Genomic DNA, 20,198 nt, shown 5'->3' on the forward strand with positions numbered 1-20,198 from the left:
CATTGAACGTCTGAGTGGTTTGTTAATGTCACCGGAACCCCTAGATGGCAACAATAAGTGATATTAGCAGTTAAGCATTTTTTTTTAGATTTGTTTTGTTCCTCAGGACAACATTTTCAGCAAATGCAGAATTACTACTTTTCACCCCTTTCTTAAAATATATTTATTTTTTTACCTTTCCTCAAAATAAATAAGCCACCTGCAATATTTTGTGAATGTTCCACTTTCCCCAAATACTCTAAAATTAGAGATAAATTAGAACGTTTACCTTCCCCAAACCCTCTCCGGCCCTAGAGGCGCAGCTCAAACAATGGAAGGCTGAAGTGAAAACATATGTGAAATAGTGGGCTGATGGAACTGGAGATAAAATGTTTCATTATGCAGGTAAGAAACTGGGGATCAGTAACAACATATTTGCTTTGTTTAAAAAAAAAGTGTTTCTGTTTACCTAATGAGATTTTTGAAGGTGAAGCTTAGTTCATCTGTCAATGGGCCCTGATTTCAGTTAGAATGATAAGCCTTTTTCACTATTTAATTTCATGAAAATAATTCAAATTAAACAACAGCAGTGGCGGATGTCTCTAGAGAGTTATAGGTCTGTTATTATCTAGATGCACTGTCATGCTTGGAAACAAATTAGCTGGAGGTGAGAAATTCAGTGTGAGGCACAGTCCTCCATTAGGTTCAAACCTGTATTTCATATGAAAAATGGCGTAATTAAGCAGAGTCTAGTCTTGAATAAAAATCCATATTTCTCAGGAATAATGTCATTTCCTGAAATATTATACTTTGCTGTGAAATATGGGAATTGCCAACATTTCTTTTTGCGCCAAACAAGCAATATGTACATTAAAAACTAGAACCAAGCCATAATAATCTTCAGTACAAGGCAAACCAACAACATGTAACAGGCACTGTGTCCTCAAGTTACCATCAAAATATACTTTTTGTGATCACTATGATCACTCTGCCTGCAGTTACTGTTTGAGAACAAGAAGAGTCATGATCCTTCTGTAAAAATGTATGTTGTATGCTTCTTCGTGCAATTGACTAATGGAAATGTGTATAAAAATTATGAGAACACACAATACTACAAATGTTGTAGTTTTTAGTGCTATAAGTGCTATCAGTACAATCAAGTTCCTCACTGTCTGTGTTCAGGAGATATTACACTAATGTTAAAATTGGACACCTCATGACCTAAATTTAGTAATGGAACAGAGCATATCATTCCATATCTATGAAGGACTCTTCTTGGTACTAAAGGGAAACAGACTGGAATCTGAAATGTGGAAGAAACTAGATCTGTGACTGGGGGTGAGTGTCTGAAAAGTTTCAGCGCTCCGTCCATCATCTCCTTGTGTTTGCTTAGGTTTTTGATCAATACAAATCTATTCAGAGTCTAGTGAGTAGTGCGAAATGGCAATCTAGGGGGATCCAACAAAATAAATTGAAACATGGGCATATGGAGGCAATGTTCTCACCTGGCAGAGTCGCCACGTGGCCATTTGTGTGTGTCTTGTCCATACAAACCTGAATATCACTTCTATTTTCCTCATGTAACGCTGCCTGATACCAACATTTGAAGGCTCGTTTTCTTCTGTCTGTAAAGTGCTCTGACACCCCTAGGACTAGCATACACTGTGCATAAATCCAAAGTATGATATTAAAAAAAATACACAAAAGCAGCATTATACCAATGCATTACCTATAATTCTTGAGGGTATGTGCAACACTCAGCCCCACATTCCGAAAGGGGGGCTTCAGCTTTAATTCACATTCTTTTACAGTTGGGTAGTTGCCCACTGCCAGTCATTTCAGGTCCATTTTTACAGTTGAAATTCAGACCTGCCAGGTTGGCACAGGATGGTTTCTATGAGCAGCTCTCATTCTCTCTTTTGCACAAACCATTTGCGGGAAGAAATGAGTATGATTAACTGTGGGTTACTGTAACATTAGGTGGAGCTTTGATGGCAGCAATCACTTATCCACTTGTACATGCTCTAATGTTTATGTTCATTATTGTGACAACAATCCCTTAATATTTGTGAACATTTTCAGCAATTAAAAAAATACCAGTGGTACGTTTTTCCAGAGATCACTGGACCTAATTTACACAATGGGTCAATAGGTATAACCTATGACTGCAACACTACACATTTAGAGATGGCCACCACCATTTAGGACTTAGGGTATAATGGTCAAGGGAAGTTATCTCCCTTTAGACTATGGAGGAAGACAAATATAGGGTTTCCTCTGTGCAAAAGTACACCAAAGGTGTCCTTAGAGGGCAGCGCAGCTTGTGTGGTGAACTTTTGGGATTAAGAGTCCCTCAAACTGAGTCGGAAAGAAATATGGGGGGGAGTTTCAGGGACAAAGGATAAAATAGTTGGTATTTTGTCAGCTGGTACCACCAGTTAGGGACTTTCATTATTTAGGCCATTCTGTGGACCAATATTGCCCACCAATCAAACTATTTCCCTTTGCAGTGACCCCTTTACTGTTCTAGCTTTCATGTTACATTATCAACTAAGTAGGGATTTTCTTTCAAGAAATCAGAATCAACTAAACACCATCAATGAAGAACGAGCAGTGTGATAGCTTGTGTTCGGTCAAGGCTAAGGGCTAGAGATACATTGAATAATTATCTTTGCTGATTCAATGGAGTATTTCCTCATAAAATTATAACATTCTGTTGTTGTCTACATTGATTAGCATCCCTGGGTTATTATACTCCTTCATCTGTCATTTGTGTGTTCCTATAGCATGCGCCCTATGATGCCATGGTGTTGGTAATCATGTGTTACCACACAGACCAGGAGATCATGAAAAGTGAAGGAAAATGGAAGGTATGTGCCATATATCATATCTATGGGAAATAGCAATTACAGCGATGTGCGAACCACGTGTTGTCTTCTTACAACTTCTGCACCCTTATGTTTCTAGTTTTGCAGGATTTTAGACAGCTTTGTATGTCAGCGATTAGAGGGATGCGGTTAGACAACTGCAACATTATTTATCTTGCATTATAAAAGTCTGTTTTCTAACCTTAAAACTGTACTTAACCAGGCAGTCCGGATAGTCACATGCTCCTTTCGGCCCTGTCCTGCATCTATTGTTCTTCATAAATTACTCTGGCTATCTGCCCACCCCTGTGAAATTCAAAACTCTCTGCCTAGTTCAACAAATTTTGTCTGGGAAGATTCCAAATGTAAAATCTCACAGAACTTATCTAATATACTCCCTCCAGATTTCTCCGCTATGTAAGTTCGATTTTTCTAGGCATCCTTTGTTTTCATGATGTCACTTATGATGTGAAGTTTTCCTCACTACTAGCTCCTCATATCTGGAATGCACTGTCCCAAAATATTCAATTAATTGATAACCACTTACAATTTACCAAAACTATCAAGATGTGGCTCTTCCTCCCTTGGTGTCCATGCTGTTCCTTGGTCAGTTTACACCTCTCAATGTTTTTTCCCAGTGCCACGAGACCCTGAAGGTGAATAGAGCATTTGTAAACATGCAAAATGGACCCTGGCATCACTAAAAGTGTAGAAGTATCCACAGAGTGATCCTTTATCAGAAATGGGCAGGGGAGATTTTGTGGGTTACTTTGCTACTGGTACCTCCTTGGCCCACATCCCCAATTTTACACTTGCTCACAGTCAGTACATGAATGACGGAGTACATTACTGATGGTTCATTACAGACTGCCTTGCTCAAACTTTTTAGGCTTTAAAAATTCTATTACTAACAAAAAAAGCTTAAAGACGAGCTTAGGGCCCGTCTGTTACTTACCATTGGTTGGCTTTCATAATACTCTTGTTTCCTCGCTTCTAATTGTCAGCATACCCTGGTCTCACCTGCTTGCTCCAGGCGCTTCCAACATTGGTGCCTGCTGCAGAGAATGGGCCTAGTACAGCGTCCTGTCTGCAGCCAGAGAAATTCCACTGGCCACGCTCTCCTGCATGTCCTTTTTGTTTTGTTTGTTTTACTTTTGGACATGCACTCTCAAAGAGTGCATGTCTGCAGTCTGGCTCCCCCTGACCACGTGCTACTTGACCCCCCCACCCTCCTTCCGCTGTCCCGTATGTTCCTGCTCTCTCTCCCCTCCCCCGCTTCTCCTCCATGTGGCTGACCCACTGCCAAGACCCACTGCCCCCACCCCCCAATTGGATCTGCAATTCTCTAAAAGAGAGTGGGTAATTTTTCAGTCCCAACTGCAATAATAAGAGAATCCATTTAGAAGACCATGTTTTCCAATCAATTGGAGTACCTTGCATTTTGAATTGTGTGTTGTTCCATAAGGAAACCATTTTAGAGTGCTTAATCAGAACCTCCAGGGTGTTGTTTAATTCCAACAAGGCCTGTTTGGTGGCTTAGAAGATTGGCCTAGCTTGGAGAGAGCTTTTACATTTGGTGGAAAGTAATATAATGGGATAATCCTTTAGAAGTGCTCTTTAATAGAAGCCAGCCACGAGTATACTTCTGAGAGGGATGAAACCACATTGAACCCTGTTTGGCCATAAAAGCTGTTTGGTATGACCAGAGATTTGTGAGGTTTACTCCACGTAGGGAGGCAGAGTTTCTTTGATCTATACTCTTAGACTTATATTCTACCAGATAAAGGTGTTTAAGAGTCTATTCTGCTGTCAAATTCATTGGAAAGGGAGAGTGGAAACATGGATATAAGGTAATTTACTGTTGGGGTGATCATCATTTTTATAGTTTCGATGTGTACCCACAATGTATCAGGGTTCCAGCCTTCAAAATTATGAACTTTTTGCAGGGTTAGCTTCTAATTGTGCTGAGGGTATCCATTATGTCTGCACCAAATTCTATACCTAAATATTTCAAATAACCAGTCTGCCATGCCAGGCCAGATTCACATATAACTTCTTTGGAGCAGATGTTATTTAGTCCTTTCACTTCGAACTTATCTCTGTTAAGACTGTATCTCACAACCCGGGCATACTCTTTACTCGTATTAATGAGTGCTTCAGCGGAAAGGCAAGCGTTATCTGTCATAATCAAATTGTCATCTGCGTACGCCGCCTCCTTCACTGGTGTATCCTTGAAAGTGACCCCCCCCCCCAATATGGAGCTGCTATTCTTAATATTGTGGCGAAGCGGTTCTAGTGTAAGAATGAAGAGGGAGCGGGAGAGAGGGCATCCCTGTCTAGTGCCCTTCCCTAGTTTGAAAGATGCTGAGAGAAGGCCACCTGATCTCACTCTAGCGCTCAGATTATAATAGAGGGTCATAACCATATTGATAAAGTTTTCTCTGAGGTTGAATTTTGTTAACATTTTCTTAAGAAAGACCCAGGAGTCCCTATTGTTTGCCTTTTAGGCATCAAGTGTTATGGCCACACTTTCGGAAGTCAATGTTTTCGCTCTTTCTAGGATATAGCAGAGCAATTGTGTGTTATAAATTGACATTTTACCTTTCATAAAGCCCACCTGTGCTCCGCCAATCAATTTAGGGAAGAGAGGCTCTAGGTGTTTAGATAAGATTTTGGCATATATCTTGGCATCTAAATTATCAGGGAGGTTGACCTGTAATGTTTTGCCAGATTAAGATCTTTGCCGTCTTTGGGGATTACAACTATAGTAGCTTCACTAGCCATTCCCGAAGCTGCAAAATGGTGAAAGAGGCCAAGTAACGTAGGGAGTAGTGTGTGAGCAAACGTCTTGTAAATGTTTGCTATAAAGCCATCCAGTCCCGGGGCTTTGTTCGCTTTAAGGGATTTAATCACTAGTGATATTTAGTCTGCACTTATTGGAGAGCTAATTTTCTCTCTGTCTTCAGGGGACAGTTGAGGGAGATCAAGTTTATGTAAATAGGATCTGCAAGATTCAGGTGAGATGTGAGAGTCATGGTATAAAGATTCATAACACTCTTTAAATACAGCTAAGATCTTTCGGGGATCGGTTTGAATATTATTCAGTTTATCCTTAATGGAGCTAATATGTTTTTGGTTCTGTTTATGTTTCAGGTACAATGCTAACATTTTTTCTTCTCTGTTAACCTCATAAAGTCTTAGACTTTTGAACTTGTTGATCCAGACTCCGACCTTCTCACTCAGTAATTTATTGTATTCATATTTTTATTAATTAAAAGAGTAAGAGTGTTGGGATCGACATTCAACATGTAGAGGTGTTCCAGATTTTTTAATTCATTTTCCAGAGTTTATATGCTTTGTTTAACTTTGCCTGAACATCTATTAGTGAGCCCCTGATGGTAGTTTTTAATGTGTCCCAGAAGGTATCTATCTGAAAATCAGTGGAGGAAATTTTTTTGATATAGTTAAGGATTGCCTTCTCGTTGTGTGAAGTATCAGCATTGTCCTTAATTGACTCATCATTGAAACTCCAAATATTAATTTTTAGTTTGGGATTAGTCCCAGTGATTGTTAGGGATATACAAGAGTGGTCCGAGATTAGACATAGTAATATGTCAGGCTGGTCAATAAGGTGAGTGTGAACACTTGAAATTAGTAAATAGTCAATTCTCGAGTATGAAGAATGTGGAAATTAGAAAAGGGTATAGTCTTGGTATCTGGGTGTTGTAATCTCCACCAATCCTTCAGGTCAAATCTGGTGCGGGGATTAATTAAAGCTTCGTGGGATTTGGAGGGATGGAGTGGGGATTTAGATTGCGTATACAGAACAAAGTCAAGGGGGAGATTGAAATCTCCACCCACTATCAGTTCATCGCCAGGTATATTTTTAAGGATATCACTCTGAATGAATGAATGAATGAATAAGTATTTGTAGAGCGCATGGCTATACGAGGCCTCCCAGCGCTAGTGACAAAGCAGTGAGCCCATAAAGGAGCATTAAGGGAGCAGCAGGGTCTTCAGAGCCTTACGAAAGGAGGAATGATTGGTTTCAAGCCGAATACTGTCTGGAAGTTGATTCCAGCTCTTGGCTGAGATGGTGGAAGTCATCCGACCCCCGCTCCGGGCTCTGTGCACTCTTGGGACTATTGCGAAGCGTTTAGTTTCTGAACGTAATGTTCTCTTGGGAAGGTAGGGGGTGATGATAGTTCTTAGGATCGGAGGTGCCCTCAAGGACATCACCTTGTGAGCAATACAAAGGGCCTTAAACTAAATTATTTCCGCCACTGGCAACCAATGCAGAGAGGCAATCAGGGGCTTCACCGATGCCCGATAAGGAGCCTGCAATAAAGAACGGGCCGCACAGTTTTGCACCTTTTGAAGTTTTTTTATGGCGGCGCATGAAGCTCCAAGGTAGAGCACATTTGCATAATCAAGCCTAGATAGTATCTGGGCCTGAACCATCAATTTCCCAGCACTAAAACGCAGCACGGGAAGAATTTTCCTTATCATTTTAAGGATTCCAAAACAAGTAGCTGCCACTCTTCGTGCTTGTTCATTGAAATCCAGTTTATGATCAAACCATACTCCGAGACTTTTTATGCGATCTTTTGGCGTGGGCATAACACCCAGGCATTTAGGCCAGAGAACACCAGGGTTAATATTGGTGGATTTCCCTAAGAACATCAGCTCTGTTTTTGCACCATTTAACTTTAAGAAGGAGTTGTCCATCCAGGTGGCTATTCTCTTCAGGCAGTTGGCCAGACAAAACTGTTTCTCATCCAGCTGGTTGAGGGACACAATCAGCTGTGTATCGTCTGCATATGAGACGATCTTAACCCCAAAGGGCTTGACCAATTCACCCAGAGGTCGCATATATACATTAAAAAGCGTGGGGCTTAGGGAAGATCCCTGAGGAACCCCACAGCGCAGAGGCATTCTCTCTGAGATGGAGTCATTCTCGAAAACCAGGATTCCAACCATTTAAGTAGCACTCCTGAAACTCCGCTCTCTCTGAGTCTTTCCATCAGTATATCATGGTTGACAGTATCAAAGGTCGCGCTGAGGTCGAGTAGCACGATGGCTACAGACCCGCCAACATCTAGAATTTTGCTTGATTCTTCAACCACTGCTAGCAAGGCCGTTTCAGTGCCCTGCTGCGGTCGAAAGCCAGTTTGAGAGGGGTGCAGGCGATCGTTCTCTTCCAGAAATGCAGAGAGGATGGTGTTAACATATTTTTCGCATATTTTGGCAAACCCTGGTAGCAGCGAAATGGGCCGATAGTTTGCGAAAGTTTTCGGGTCTAGGGAAGGTTTCTTCAGGAGGGCTCTCACCATAGCCTGTTTCCCTAAGGATGGAATGACCCCAGTGGATAATGAAAGGTTAATGAGGTCAAGAATAGCTGAACCAATGAAGTCAAAAACCTGGTTGATGAGAGCAGGGGTAATCACATCATTGGGGGATCCAGATTTCAGCTGGTGAGCATAAACTTTTAGGATTTTCAAATCCATAGGGGGAATAGTCTCTATTCCTAGGCCTGGCAGATGGACTAGGCTTTGTGGAGGGGGAGCACCTCTTTGTCCAGATGGATGCAGGAAGGTAGAATAGATATCATCAATTTTTTTTTTTAAAGAACTGAGCCAAATTATTGCACCGCCCTAGGGGGCCGGCAGACAAGGTGATAGGCTCGAACAGCTTGAGAAGGGATTTGACGATTTTAAAAATTTCCCGGGGTAAATTGGAGGCAGAGAGAATCTTCTTCTCATAATATTCTGCTTGAGCTCGCCGAATTTCCGCTTTGTAGGTCTTGATGGCTTCTCTATATTTCAGTTTCTTAATCACAGAGAAATCCTTTCTCCAGCTTCTTTCCAAGCGAATACAAGTTTGTTTCAGCTCCCTAAGTTTAGGGTTATACCATTCAAGACCATGATTGTCTCTCTTAATAGTCATAAGTTTTTGGGGAATTAGTGAGTCTAGAGAGGATTCCAGCCATCTAATCACTTTCTTATTGGCTCCTTCGGGATCATGACCGAAGAGAGGTGTGGATTTTTCAAGAGTCGATGCCCAATGATCATTATCAAGTTTGGACCAATTTTGCCTCCAAATTTTTGTCTTACCTCATGACTGAACTCCATCCTGGTGAGTCCAGGTAAAGGGAATGAAAAAATGGTCAGACCATGGTAGAGGAGTATGCTTTCCTATTTTAATGTCCCTGCTATTCGAGAAAAGTGGGTCCAAAAGGTGACCTTTTGTGTGAGTAGGGCTGGATACTTTAAGTTTCAATGCAAGGGCACCTAGGCAATCAGTTACGGCTTCAGCCTCCATGGATGATTCCTTTTCGAAGTGGAGATTGAAATCTCCTAATACGGTAAAATTCGAAAATGAACTCACCAGTTTAGATAGATTTTCTGGGAGGTCTCTAATAAAATGGCCACTGTATCCAGGGGGTCGATATATAAGGACACCAGTAAAGGTGCACGTGAGGGAGCACCCAAGGGAGAATAAACAGCTTTCACAATCAGTAATTTTGTTAGCTGACAAACTACAGTTATATTTTTTCTTATAAATGATGGCTAATCCCCCCCTTGTTCATTTTCCGGTCTAGTCTTTGAATCAGATAACCCGGGGGCAGGGCTTGCACTACTGCGGGATCTGAAGATTCAGACAGCCATGTTTCAGTGAGCAGCAGAGCGTCAAGTTCTAGCTCATCTAGAAGTAAGTGAAGCTCTGTGGCGTGTTTGGGTAGGGAACGACAATTCAAAAGTGCCATTTTGAAGGTCAGTGTCAATGCTAGGCTAGAGTCAATAGAACTAGAAGGAGAGACTAGTTCAAAAGGGCAATGGGGGCATTTGTTGACATAATTTATTGGTGACATAGAGTGAGCACAAAGGGGGAGTAGTCTCTGTCTGTGAGCAACTAGCTGATCAAAGGTGTAGAAGAGCTTCTCTTTAGCCAATGGTCCAGGGGTCCTGGCCCCTGGTCCCGGTCGGGCACGGACGGACACAGACGGGCTAGCCTTAGGCGCGCCTTAGGCGCGCCAGCGGCGCGGCCGCGTCATCCGCCCCTGAAGAGGAGTGGTGTGCGTGCTTGCCGTCGCAGCTAGAATGCACAATTACGTTAGTTGACCCCTTCTATTTGTCCCCCCGGAGCATTGAACGCAGCTCCTTTTGGCAATAGTGCAAACAGTATAACTTGTGCAAAAACGCTATATTTCAGGATTCAAAAACACTTTCACTGCTGATTCAATCCTTTTTCAGTACATTTCGTCCCAACAAGCCCTTAAGTACAGTTTAAAATGAAGAGTTAAAAAGGTAAAACAATTCCTTTCTGCAAAAGCTCTATAGCCTTACCGATCCGCTAATGAACGGCAAAGGCTTTGTCTAGCTAGTCAGAGACCCTGAAGGCGGGAGAGTCAGCATTTGGACCATAGCGGCTGGGGAGGTGAATGTATTTACCATTCTGGCTGTATTTTGTGAATACTATTCTACCAGCATCGTCAGTTGACCAAGACACTAGAGTAAGGTTAGAATTCTTTGAAACAATTGTTTTACCCCTTGCTTTTTACTTATAGCAGGTGAGCATATGACTTCACTGGTCCATTTGTTGTTAAGCAATGTAGCTGCTTTGTGATCCATTTTATTTTCCTGCAGTAGTATACGATCTGCTTTATGTTTAAAAAGGTAATTTTCTTTTTGTTATGCTTAACTGGGTGATTTAGACACTTGACATTCAGTGATAGGATTTTCATGTTTTTAACTACAGTTGCGTTAGCCATCATTCGCTCAACAACAATTGGTGGGGTTCAGCATGTTAAGATCCACCCAAAGTGGGAAATCTGAGAGACCGTTTGTTGTCATACAGTTTCGACAAGGAATAGTTGGTTTGTATAGAACAGAAAAACGAATGCACGCAAGCCACATTACCTCACTTATACAGTCCTTAGAACATTGAAAAGTAACTAAGAAGACAATGTGAACACAAAACAGAAAAAAACATAGGAGGCTAACTGAAAGAAAATGCCAGCAAAAATACCTCAAGAGGGTCCCAAAACTCCCTTCCACTCTCCCCGCCCCCCCACCCACAACAAGTAGGGGACGACAACAAGATGTTATCTCACTTTACCGTTCAACTGTAGCTTTTTAGAAACCAATTAAATGGAGGATTTACAATCATAAAGAAACCAGAAGTGAAAATAGTATTGTACATGAGCTTAGTCACACATGTAATAAAGTGAATGGAAAGAACAGTTCCATCCAGGAACATCCTTACAAATCAATTTAATAGGTCATTGAGAACATACTTATAAGTAATTGTGATTAACCTTATGTTTAACTAATCGCTGAGTACATAAGTAATGATAGAGTAAGTTTTGTGGATAAAAAAACTGAATAAAGTGGCCAGAGATTTGTGTACAGGTATGTGAGGACCTGGAAGCTTGAGAGCAAGACTGGGCATTTGTGCTGTGAATAAAGGACTGATATAGATGGTGTAGATCAGTGATACTCAAAGTACGGCCCGGGGGTCGTGTGCGGCCCTCTTGACCTTTATATGCGACCCCCCTGGTGAACAGCAGCACAAGCTGCTGTTTAGTTGCTGAGCACTAACATTTAGAAAACAAAGTTAAATAAACCAGCAAGCATTTATTAATTGCAAATAAATGCTTGCCCGTTTATTTTTATTTTTTTAGACCTCCTACAACACGCACCCTGACCCACCCAGATCCCCTACCACCACTCTGCTGGCATCAGTGTGGCCCTCGGTTACACCACAGACCTACTTTGTGGCCCCAGGGCAAATGTTTGTGAGTACCCATGGTGTAGATGGTAGAACACTCAACAGCATGGAGGTGAGCAGTAAGTTAACGGAAATTTACCGGAAACACCTGTTAACGGAAACACCTGTTATATGCGTGCAGGAAGTGCATCCCTGATTATGTGTGGTGAAAATGTCTGGTGTGTCTCCTAAATAATTAAGTAAAGCAGAATAAACGGAGTAATTGACAATGAAGTGGGTAAAGTCTGTAACTGAGCAATCAACATTTAGCTCAACAAGCGTAGGCAGGTAGTAAACGGGTCATAAACAATCAATCAGCATGTTTGTTGAATCGAACCAATAAAGACAAAAGGACCAGAGGCTTACATTCAATAAGTGATGGTAGGGTGAACAAGAGTCTTTAGCGTATATCAATACCACAGTGTTAAATTTTACATTTATTGGAACCTGACTGTTGGGCTTCCATGAAGTGGTCTTCTCGCTCTGCCAGGACAGTAGAGAGGTCTTTTGCATCTGGGCCAGCAAAGGAGAATAGGCGGTTCAGTTTCTTTAAGAGAGGGCACAGGGCCAGGAAGCCTTTTCGTGTCTTGAGGGGTGCTGTGGAGTAGTCTTGGTAAAAGTATATTTTATGGCCGTTCCAGGCAATGTTATTATGGCTGTGCATGTATTTGAGAATCAGTTCCTTGTGCTGGAAACGGAGTGGTTTGCAGACGATCTAACGAACTGTGGATTTCTTGGCTTGTTTCAAAGAAGGAACTCATGTGCACGCTCAAGCTAAAAATCCTTGGTGAAATTTATGCCAGTAATTTGTGGAAGCCATTTCTCCAGGACTGCAATACAGGAGATCTCAGAGTCCTCAGAGCCTTCCAGGATGCCTGCGCTTCCTATCTTCCTGCTCCGCAACCTGTTTATCGAGTGTTTTTATGGATGATAGGAGTAATTTGAGTTCCTTTTCTGTTTTGGAGAAGGCGTCTTCCAAGATGCTGATTCTTTCTTCTGCATTTGAGATTTGTCAGTTATATTGCTAATGTTCGCCCTTACAGTACTTAGTTCAAATTGCATGGAATCTGTGTTTGTTTAAGTAGACTTGGCCCGGTCATGAACATCAGTTAGCTTCTTTAGAATAATTTCGGTGGTTGCGTTGATGGCCATTTTCCCTTTTATCTGCGATTCTGGAGCTGGGTGGTCAGCTTTGGAGCTCTGTAGTCATGTTTTGGAGTCTTTTTTCCACCATGGTTTAACCGATTGGTGGCGTTTGGAGGCGTTCGAGGTGCTTGGAGATTGTAGCTTGGGATTTGGAGGCTTCCTGACGTGAAAACAAAATATAGTAGATGGTAGCTGCTAGCCGGGATTCGTTAGCTGGTAGCTAGTGGTTGGTGCAGGAGGTGACGCAAGATGGTCAGAAAGAGCGAAGCGACAGGCTAACGTAGGTCAACGCACCTGATAGCACTCGGGTCTTGCTGTTTAGTCACTGCCCAGACAGTGAAGGGAAAAGTGGGCCACCTGCGCAGATGTATTTGGGCGCACATTTATATTTATTTCACACTGGTATGCACGATTATGCCCCACATCAGTTGTGACCCAGAAGGTAGTATAGCAGAGCGTGAGTTGCAGAGCCGTAGGTGGAGCCCAGATCGAAAAATGATTCGAGAGCCCGCACTGGACGGGATTTTACTGACTGGAAATTCTACCAAGTAAAATTATATGAGGCGTCCACCTTGTCCTGTGGTCTCTGCAAACGTTTTCCCCTGCAAGGGGGAGCATGCAATGCTGCACCTGCCAGCCCTTTGCTTCCCTTTCCTACCCCTACCCTTCAAGTGCCCTTCCCACCACCTCTGCCTCTTGCGGAAGCCAGTGCTCCCATTTACCAGCTGCAAAAAGAACAATTGATGGACAGAATGCAGAACAATGTCATACATTCACCCCAGTACAGAGATCTGGGCCTAAATCCATCGTGTGTTTTTTGCTCACCATGCGATTCCAGTTTGGACCCAGTCATATGCAAATTAGTCTTGACCCTGCGCCCAATGGGAACAGTCCAGCCCGAACTGCCAGGCCAGGTCCTCCCCGGACTGGAAACAAGCATCCTAGGACCGTTTTCGGGCTTTCAGCTGTTCACTGCAGGTTGTAAATGGACGTGTTAGACCCACTTCTAAAGAGAGTACTGTGCGGAAGTTTACACAGTAATTCGATGTCTGCACATTCCTTCTCAATTCCAGGGGATTTAGATATTCCACTCGGAGATACTAGCAGATAACAGGAATCCTGGAGGCTGATAATATCTAGAGGAGAGGGTAAAATATGCATTTATGTAAAGAACCCATTGTTTGAATTGCTTACCTAATTATCGTTGTTTCTGTAAGACAAGTAAACACTCAGTGGCAGGTAAATTGTCCGACAGTACTTACAACACACCATAACCAAAAGTGCTTAGCAAGTAGCACGCAGCAGCATTTTAAATATACTGAAGGAGTCTATTCTTCACATTTACGTCACAAGCCATATGTTGTTAATTTACAGTTCATGTCTCACATCTGCCTGCATATGGAGATAATGCCAAACATTTACGTCTTTTACCACAGGGGTCACCTGAAGTTCGAGACCTACCACTGCCAGAGGAGCTCGTCTTCACCTTGGATGAGAAGCTTCTCAGTGACATCAAGCAAGCCAAGGACCAGTACTTACAGCAGGTGATGCGTCTGTGTTCCAGTTCACTCAAATGAAATAACACTTTGGAGCGTACAACATTGAGATGAAATAACATTATAGTGCCTACATCGCGTTGAAATAACACTTTGGAGCGAACAACATTGAGATGAAATAACATTATAGGGCCTACATCGCGTTGAAATAACAATTTGGAGCGTACAACATTGAGATGAAATAGCATTATAGTGCCTACATCGCGTTGAAATAACACTTTGGAGCGAACAACATTGAGATGAAATAACATTATAGTGCCTACATTACGTTGAAATACCACTTTGGAGCGAACAGCATTGAGATGAAATAACATTGTAGGTCCTACATTGCGTTGAAATAACACTTTGGAGCGTACAACATTGAGATGAAATAACATTATAGTGCCTACATTGCGTTGAAATAACACTTTGGAGTGTACAACATTGAGATGAAATAACATTGTAGTGCCTACATTACGTTGAAATAACACTTTGAAGCGTACAACATTGAGATGAAATAACATTATAGTGCCTACATTGCGTTGAAATAACACTTTGGAGCGTACAACATTGAGATGAAATAACATTGTAGGGCCTACATTGCGTTGAAATAACACTTTGGGGCGTACAACATTGAGATGAAATAACATTATAGTGCCCACATTACGTTGAAATAACACTTTGGAGCGAACTGCATTGAGATGAAATAACATTGTAGGGCCTACATTGCGTTGAAATAACACTTTGGAGCGTACAACATTGAGATGAAATAACATTATAGTGCTTACATTACGTTGAAATAACACTTTGGAGCGTACAACATTGAGATGAAATAACATTGTAGTGCCTACATTACGTTGAAATAACATTTTGGAGCAAACAACATTGAGATGAAATAACATTATAGTGCCTACATTGCGTTGAAATAACACTTTGGAGCGTACAACATTGAGATGAAATAACATTGTAGGGCCTACATTGCATTGAAATAACACTTTGGAGCGTACAACATTGAGATGAAATAACATTATAGTGCCTACATTGCGTTGAAATAACACTTTGGAGCGTACAACATTGAGATGAAATAACATTGTAGTGCCTACATTACGTTGAAATAACACTTTGAAGCGTACAACATTGAGATGAAATAACATTATAGTGCCTACATTGCGTTGAAATAACACTTTGGAGCGTACAACATTGAGATGAAATAACATTGTAGGGCCTACATTGCGTTGAAATAACACTTTGGGGCGTACAACATTGAGATGAAATAACATTACAGTGCCCACATTACGTTGAAATAACACTTTGGAGCGAACAGCATTGAGATGAAATAACATTGTAGGGCCTACATTGCGTTGAAATAACACTTTGGAGCGTACAACATTGAGATGAAATAACATTATAGTGCTTACATTACGTTGAAATAACACTTTGGAGCGTACAACATTGAGATGAAATAACATTGTAGTGCCTACATTACGTTGAAATAACATTTTGGAGCAAACAACATTGAGATGAAATAACATTATAGTGCCTACATTGCGTTGAAATAACACTTTGGAGCGTACAACATTGAGATGAAATAACATTGTAGGGCCTACATTGCGTTGAAATAACACTTTGGAGCGTACAACATTGAGATGAAATAACATTATAGTGCCTACATTGCGTTGAAATAACACTTTGGAGCGTACAACATTGAGATGAAATAACATTATAGTGCCTACATTAAGTTGAAATAACACTTTGGAGTGTACAACAGATGAAATAACATTATAGTGCCTACATTGCGTTGAAATAACACTTTGGAGCGTACTGCCACTCGCCTTGTTACAATTTCCTTGCTGAGTTTGTAGACTTTAAAACAAAAAACACACACAAACACACACAGACACACACCTTGATGCTCATCTTACTTTTAAGTAATGTATTTGATTTCACCAAAACACAACCTTGGAGATTTGTAAGTGTTCAGGCAATTTGCAGTCGAGAGTTGAACTCGAATGTTTAGTTAAAATGTAAAGGGGGGTGGGAATTTTGTGGTATTGCTATTATTACAAAGGAAGTTTGAGAGTTTATGGCTTGCTATACATTGTACAAATGTTGCTACTGTCACCATTGGCCTGTGATGCTCATCAATACTCATATTAAATACTGTGCTGCAAATTACAGAAAACGTGATTGCTCCCCTACATGCTGCTAACGAACGAATCATCAGCCTAAAAAGATGTACAGTTGCATATATCACTCAACCCATCAGTAGATTCTGTAGGGACAGTTTAAAAGTGGTAAATGAGTGAATGGTCTCTGGCACCCAAGGAATTCTGCGAGTCGTAGTGTTTGTTTATGAAATGATGCATTTTGTCTTACACTTCCGGTCTTGGAACTGGGTTTGGTGCATTGCTAGAGAGTTTCTCACCTTCAGATTGTTTGTTCACGTCTGCCTTAAGTTAGCACTGAGACAACTTAATTACCACTTAGACATTTCTGGGATATGTTATGTAGTTCTCAAATGGGAAGTGTCCATCACACCATTTCAAGCTACAATGACCTTCGTCAGCTTGTTTGCAGACGTAGCAGACATACACTTGGAAAACCTACTTTATTATATGAGAAGAAATGGCTGTATCTCTTTAGTGATTGCATTGTGACCCCAGAACTCATAATGCTACGATTGTTGCAGATTTCCACCTTCCACCATTGAAGAATATTATTGGCCGTAGACTCTGGCTCATGGCATTGGTGCGAACATCACTCACCCTGCCTACCTCTCCGGAGCGTCTAGGCGGTACCCTCGGCGGGCTGTTGTATTCTTTCAGTTGGCCTTACCAGACCCCTATCTCTTGACTTCTATTTGTGTGAAGGTACCAGAAGGTCTCTGACACATTATTAATTTGAAATGAAACACTTTTCTAAAGCCTTCCTCAGTCAGAGACAGAGTGTAGTCACCAATCTTTACCTGCCCTGAAGGTAGGTTGTTTTTTGTGTGTACTTTTGCAGATGGGCTGATGTGTCGCTGTTCAGCTGCTTACCATTGTAATACGTGTATTTATATCTTTTTTTCTGAGCACTGTGGGAGCAGGGAAAATACCTCGAAAGTCAGATGTATGTGTTTCCTGGTTTCAGTTTTATGAAGCCAAAACTAGCCATAAAGCAACAGAGCTGCATGTTGTTAAGCTGCATGGTATTGTGAGCGACCAGATTAAAAGCAATATTCGGATATGCCATTGATACGATTCCAGTAATTTGCGTTTTATATCACTAGGCAGCGGACTTGCAGCTGATTACTTATGCATTCACAGCTTTTGGCAAAGCACATGTCAAGCCGAAGAAGATGCATCCTGATGTGTTCGTGCAACTTGCTCTTCAGTTGGCCTTCTACAAGCTTCATGGACGGTAAGACATTTGTGTTTGGTGATACCACAAGTCGCAGCTTTACCACTATGAATCATTTATTCTATTTGATGGCTTCTTGGCTTCACTGGGTAAAACAAAGTCTGCCCCTTGGTGTTGTTCCTTGAACACTCCTCCTGAAGTATGTAGAGGTACACAGAGGGTGACTTTCATTGACTTATAAATTGTGTGAGGCAAGAGAAGTGTGCGGGATCCTTTGGAAACATACGGTTTGTAGAATGCGGCGAAATATTGAACAGCAGGGCTATACATCCTTGTCTGCCCAGACCAGTGCTTGGGTGAAGTTTATAACTTGAAAAGTTACAGGTACATGCCCTTTTTAGATATTTGAAAAGTAAGGAAAGGCAATGCACCTGCTCACTAAGCTCTGGAAAGTCGAACTGAGGTATCAAGAACAATGTAGAGTTTGGGACTGGTTATTTGCCCTGCTTGTTGCAACAAATCATGTTGTAATTCAAGAAGTTAACTGGTTTGATAGAGCAGTGCACTTTACCCTCCGACCAGCTGAGGCAGCAGTAGGAAGATAGACCAGAGTAAGGATGCGATGGGAAAACATCAAATCCTTTAAATCGCTTTCATTTAAATTATTTACATCTTGGTAATGCATTAATCTGGACTCTTGAAGCCTCTTTAAAGAACCCTATTACTAACCATCCGAGAGCCAGGATGGCTGCAGTATGTTGTTTTGAAGAGCTGCCCTCATGTCTTGCACCCATTGCTGTCCTCTGGGTGAGCTGCAAGGCTACGAGGCCACTGGAGTAGAGAGGGAAAAGATGGGGCACTGGAGGGCAGCTTTCATAAGGCTGTGTCATGCTCGGCTCAAGGATGGAGAACTGCTGAGAATCCTAGCCTTCCCTGACTCTTCCTGAAGGTGTCAAGAACTCAAATACCTGACCAGAGAAAGAAGGGGAAAATGGGGAAGGAGACAAAAAGACAGAGGAAGGCTCGCTAGAATGCTGCATGGTCAAGCATACTTGGCATGGACTCGCCTGGCAGCAGTGTCAGGCAGCAGATGGAAGGAGTTCTGAGTAAGATGTAAATTTGAAAGAAACAGTTAGTTATAGATTCCTTACCTTAGAATTACCCCCATGCGTCAGACTGGATCCGGAAGGTTTTTCGTCAACAGTACCTCTGCGCGTCGGAAAGTGGCGTCGGTCGGCTCAGCGTCCGTCATTGGCATCGTGGTCACCCGTATGACATCAATGTAGCTACTTAGAAGCCGCCCTGGCATGCTGATGACAGTTCTCTCTTTTTTCGCACCAGCCAGCGCAGATTTCAGAGAGAGCGGTACCTCCAGTCACTTTTTGACTGAACTTTTTGAGCAACTTTTGTTGACGTCTTTTGAGTCCTAACGACTCCTTGTGCACGTAGGGATGCCCGGCTTCAAGGCTTACGGTTCCTGTTCCCGACTGATGTTGGTGACGGATCCGCACCGCATGTGCCTCTTGTGCCTGGTGCGCAACCACGACCCCAAGTCGTGCTCCGAAATGCCGGTCCATGGCTCCAAAGGCATCACGGGAGCAGTCCCAAAAGATTCTTGAGCTTCGGCAGATGGCTCTACGCCGTTGGAGGTCCCCGTCGCAAGGGAGGTCGAGGGATCGGTTGCGGAGCCATCACCACTCATCCTCTAAGTCTTCGCGCTCGGGGTCAGGTAACTCGAAGCATAAGAAGAAGTCGAAGAAGCATCGTCACACTTCGACTTCTCCCCGTCAGTTGGCTGACGCGATGAGGGATGCGGGCGGTGCCCCTCCCACAGCTCCACGTGCAGAGTCTGAAGGGCCGACTCCAAGTTTCCCTCCCTTCCCGGGCCCCGCAGACTTGGTTGGGGGTCCTAGGTCTTCTCTGCTGGCAGCCCCGGCACCGGATTGGTGCCGGTTGACCTCATTACCCCTCCACCGGCACCACTTCCTCTGGCAACGCACCCGCATTTGACGCCGGTCGTACCCCCGGCCGGCGTCGACTCTGGCATACATCCTGATGTGGATACGGAGTTGGACCAGCGTCGCCCAACGCTGGATCCGGCGCCGAGTGGAGTTTTTATGCCCCTGTTCACTCCTGGGGTCCCTTTCAGGCCAGATTGGCACCCAGAGGATGAGGAGGAGGACTGGGAGGGGTCAGGCGACCCTCTGACCGACCAGTTGGAGTATGATCCGGACTGGAGAGAGGACCCGGGGGATGCCAGTGGTCTTGATACTTCCCCTGACCTTGACATGTTGTCTCCTCCTACCGAGGCTCTCCACCTTGAGTTTCCTACAGTGGCGGTCAGGACTAACTTCCTGACAGAGGTGCTTGAACTGCAAGCGTACTCTTCGGAGCCCCTGCTGCCGTTCAATGAAGCCCTCATCTACGTCCTTTTGGGCACCTGGTCCAGGCCCGACATGGGGGCTCCCGTGGATAGGATGATTTCCCAACACCACCACCCCGCCCTGGGCGACCCCACTTTCCTCTCCCAACACCTCACCCCTCAGAGCTTGGTAGTCCA

At 42.9% G+C, this 20,198-nt stretch overlaps 1 protein-coding gene across 2 annotated transcripts in view; it reads left to right on the plus strand.

Annotated features, from left to right (window-relative positions):
* Positions 1-20,198, plus strand: part of LOC146789357 (peroxisomal carnitine O-octanoyltransferase-like) — a 569,137-nt gene that overhangs the window by 398,331 nt on the left and 150,608 nt on the right. For both annotated transcript variants that reach the window (XM_085631299.1, XM_085631298.1), the window contains exons 10-12: positions 2,766-2,849; positions 14,198-14,305; positions 17,568-17,698. In XM_085631299.1, the coding sequence (XP_085487425.1) occupies positions 2,766-2,849; positions 14,198-14,305; positions 17,568-17,698 (323 nt within the window). The remainder of the gene's footprint in view (positions 1-2,765; positions 2,850-14,197; positions 14,306-17,567; positions 17,699-20,198) is intronic.

Source organism: Triturus cristatus, chromosome 10, assembly GCF_964204655.1.
Source record: "Triturus cristatus chromosome 10, aTriCri1.1, whole genome shotgun sequence".
NCBI lineage: Eukaryota > Metazoa > Chordata > Amphibia > Caudata > Salamandridae > Triturus > Triturus cristatus.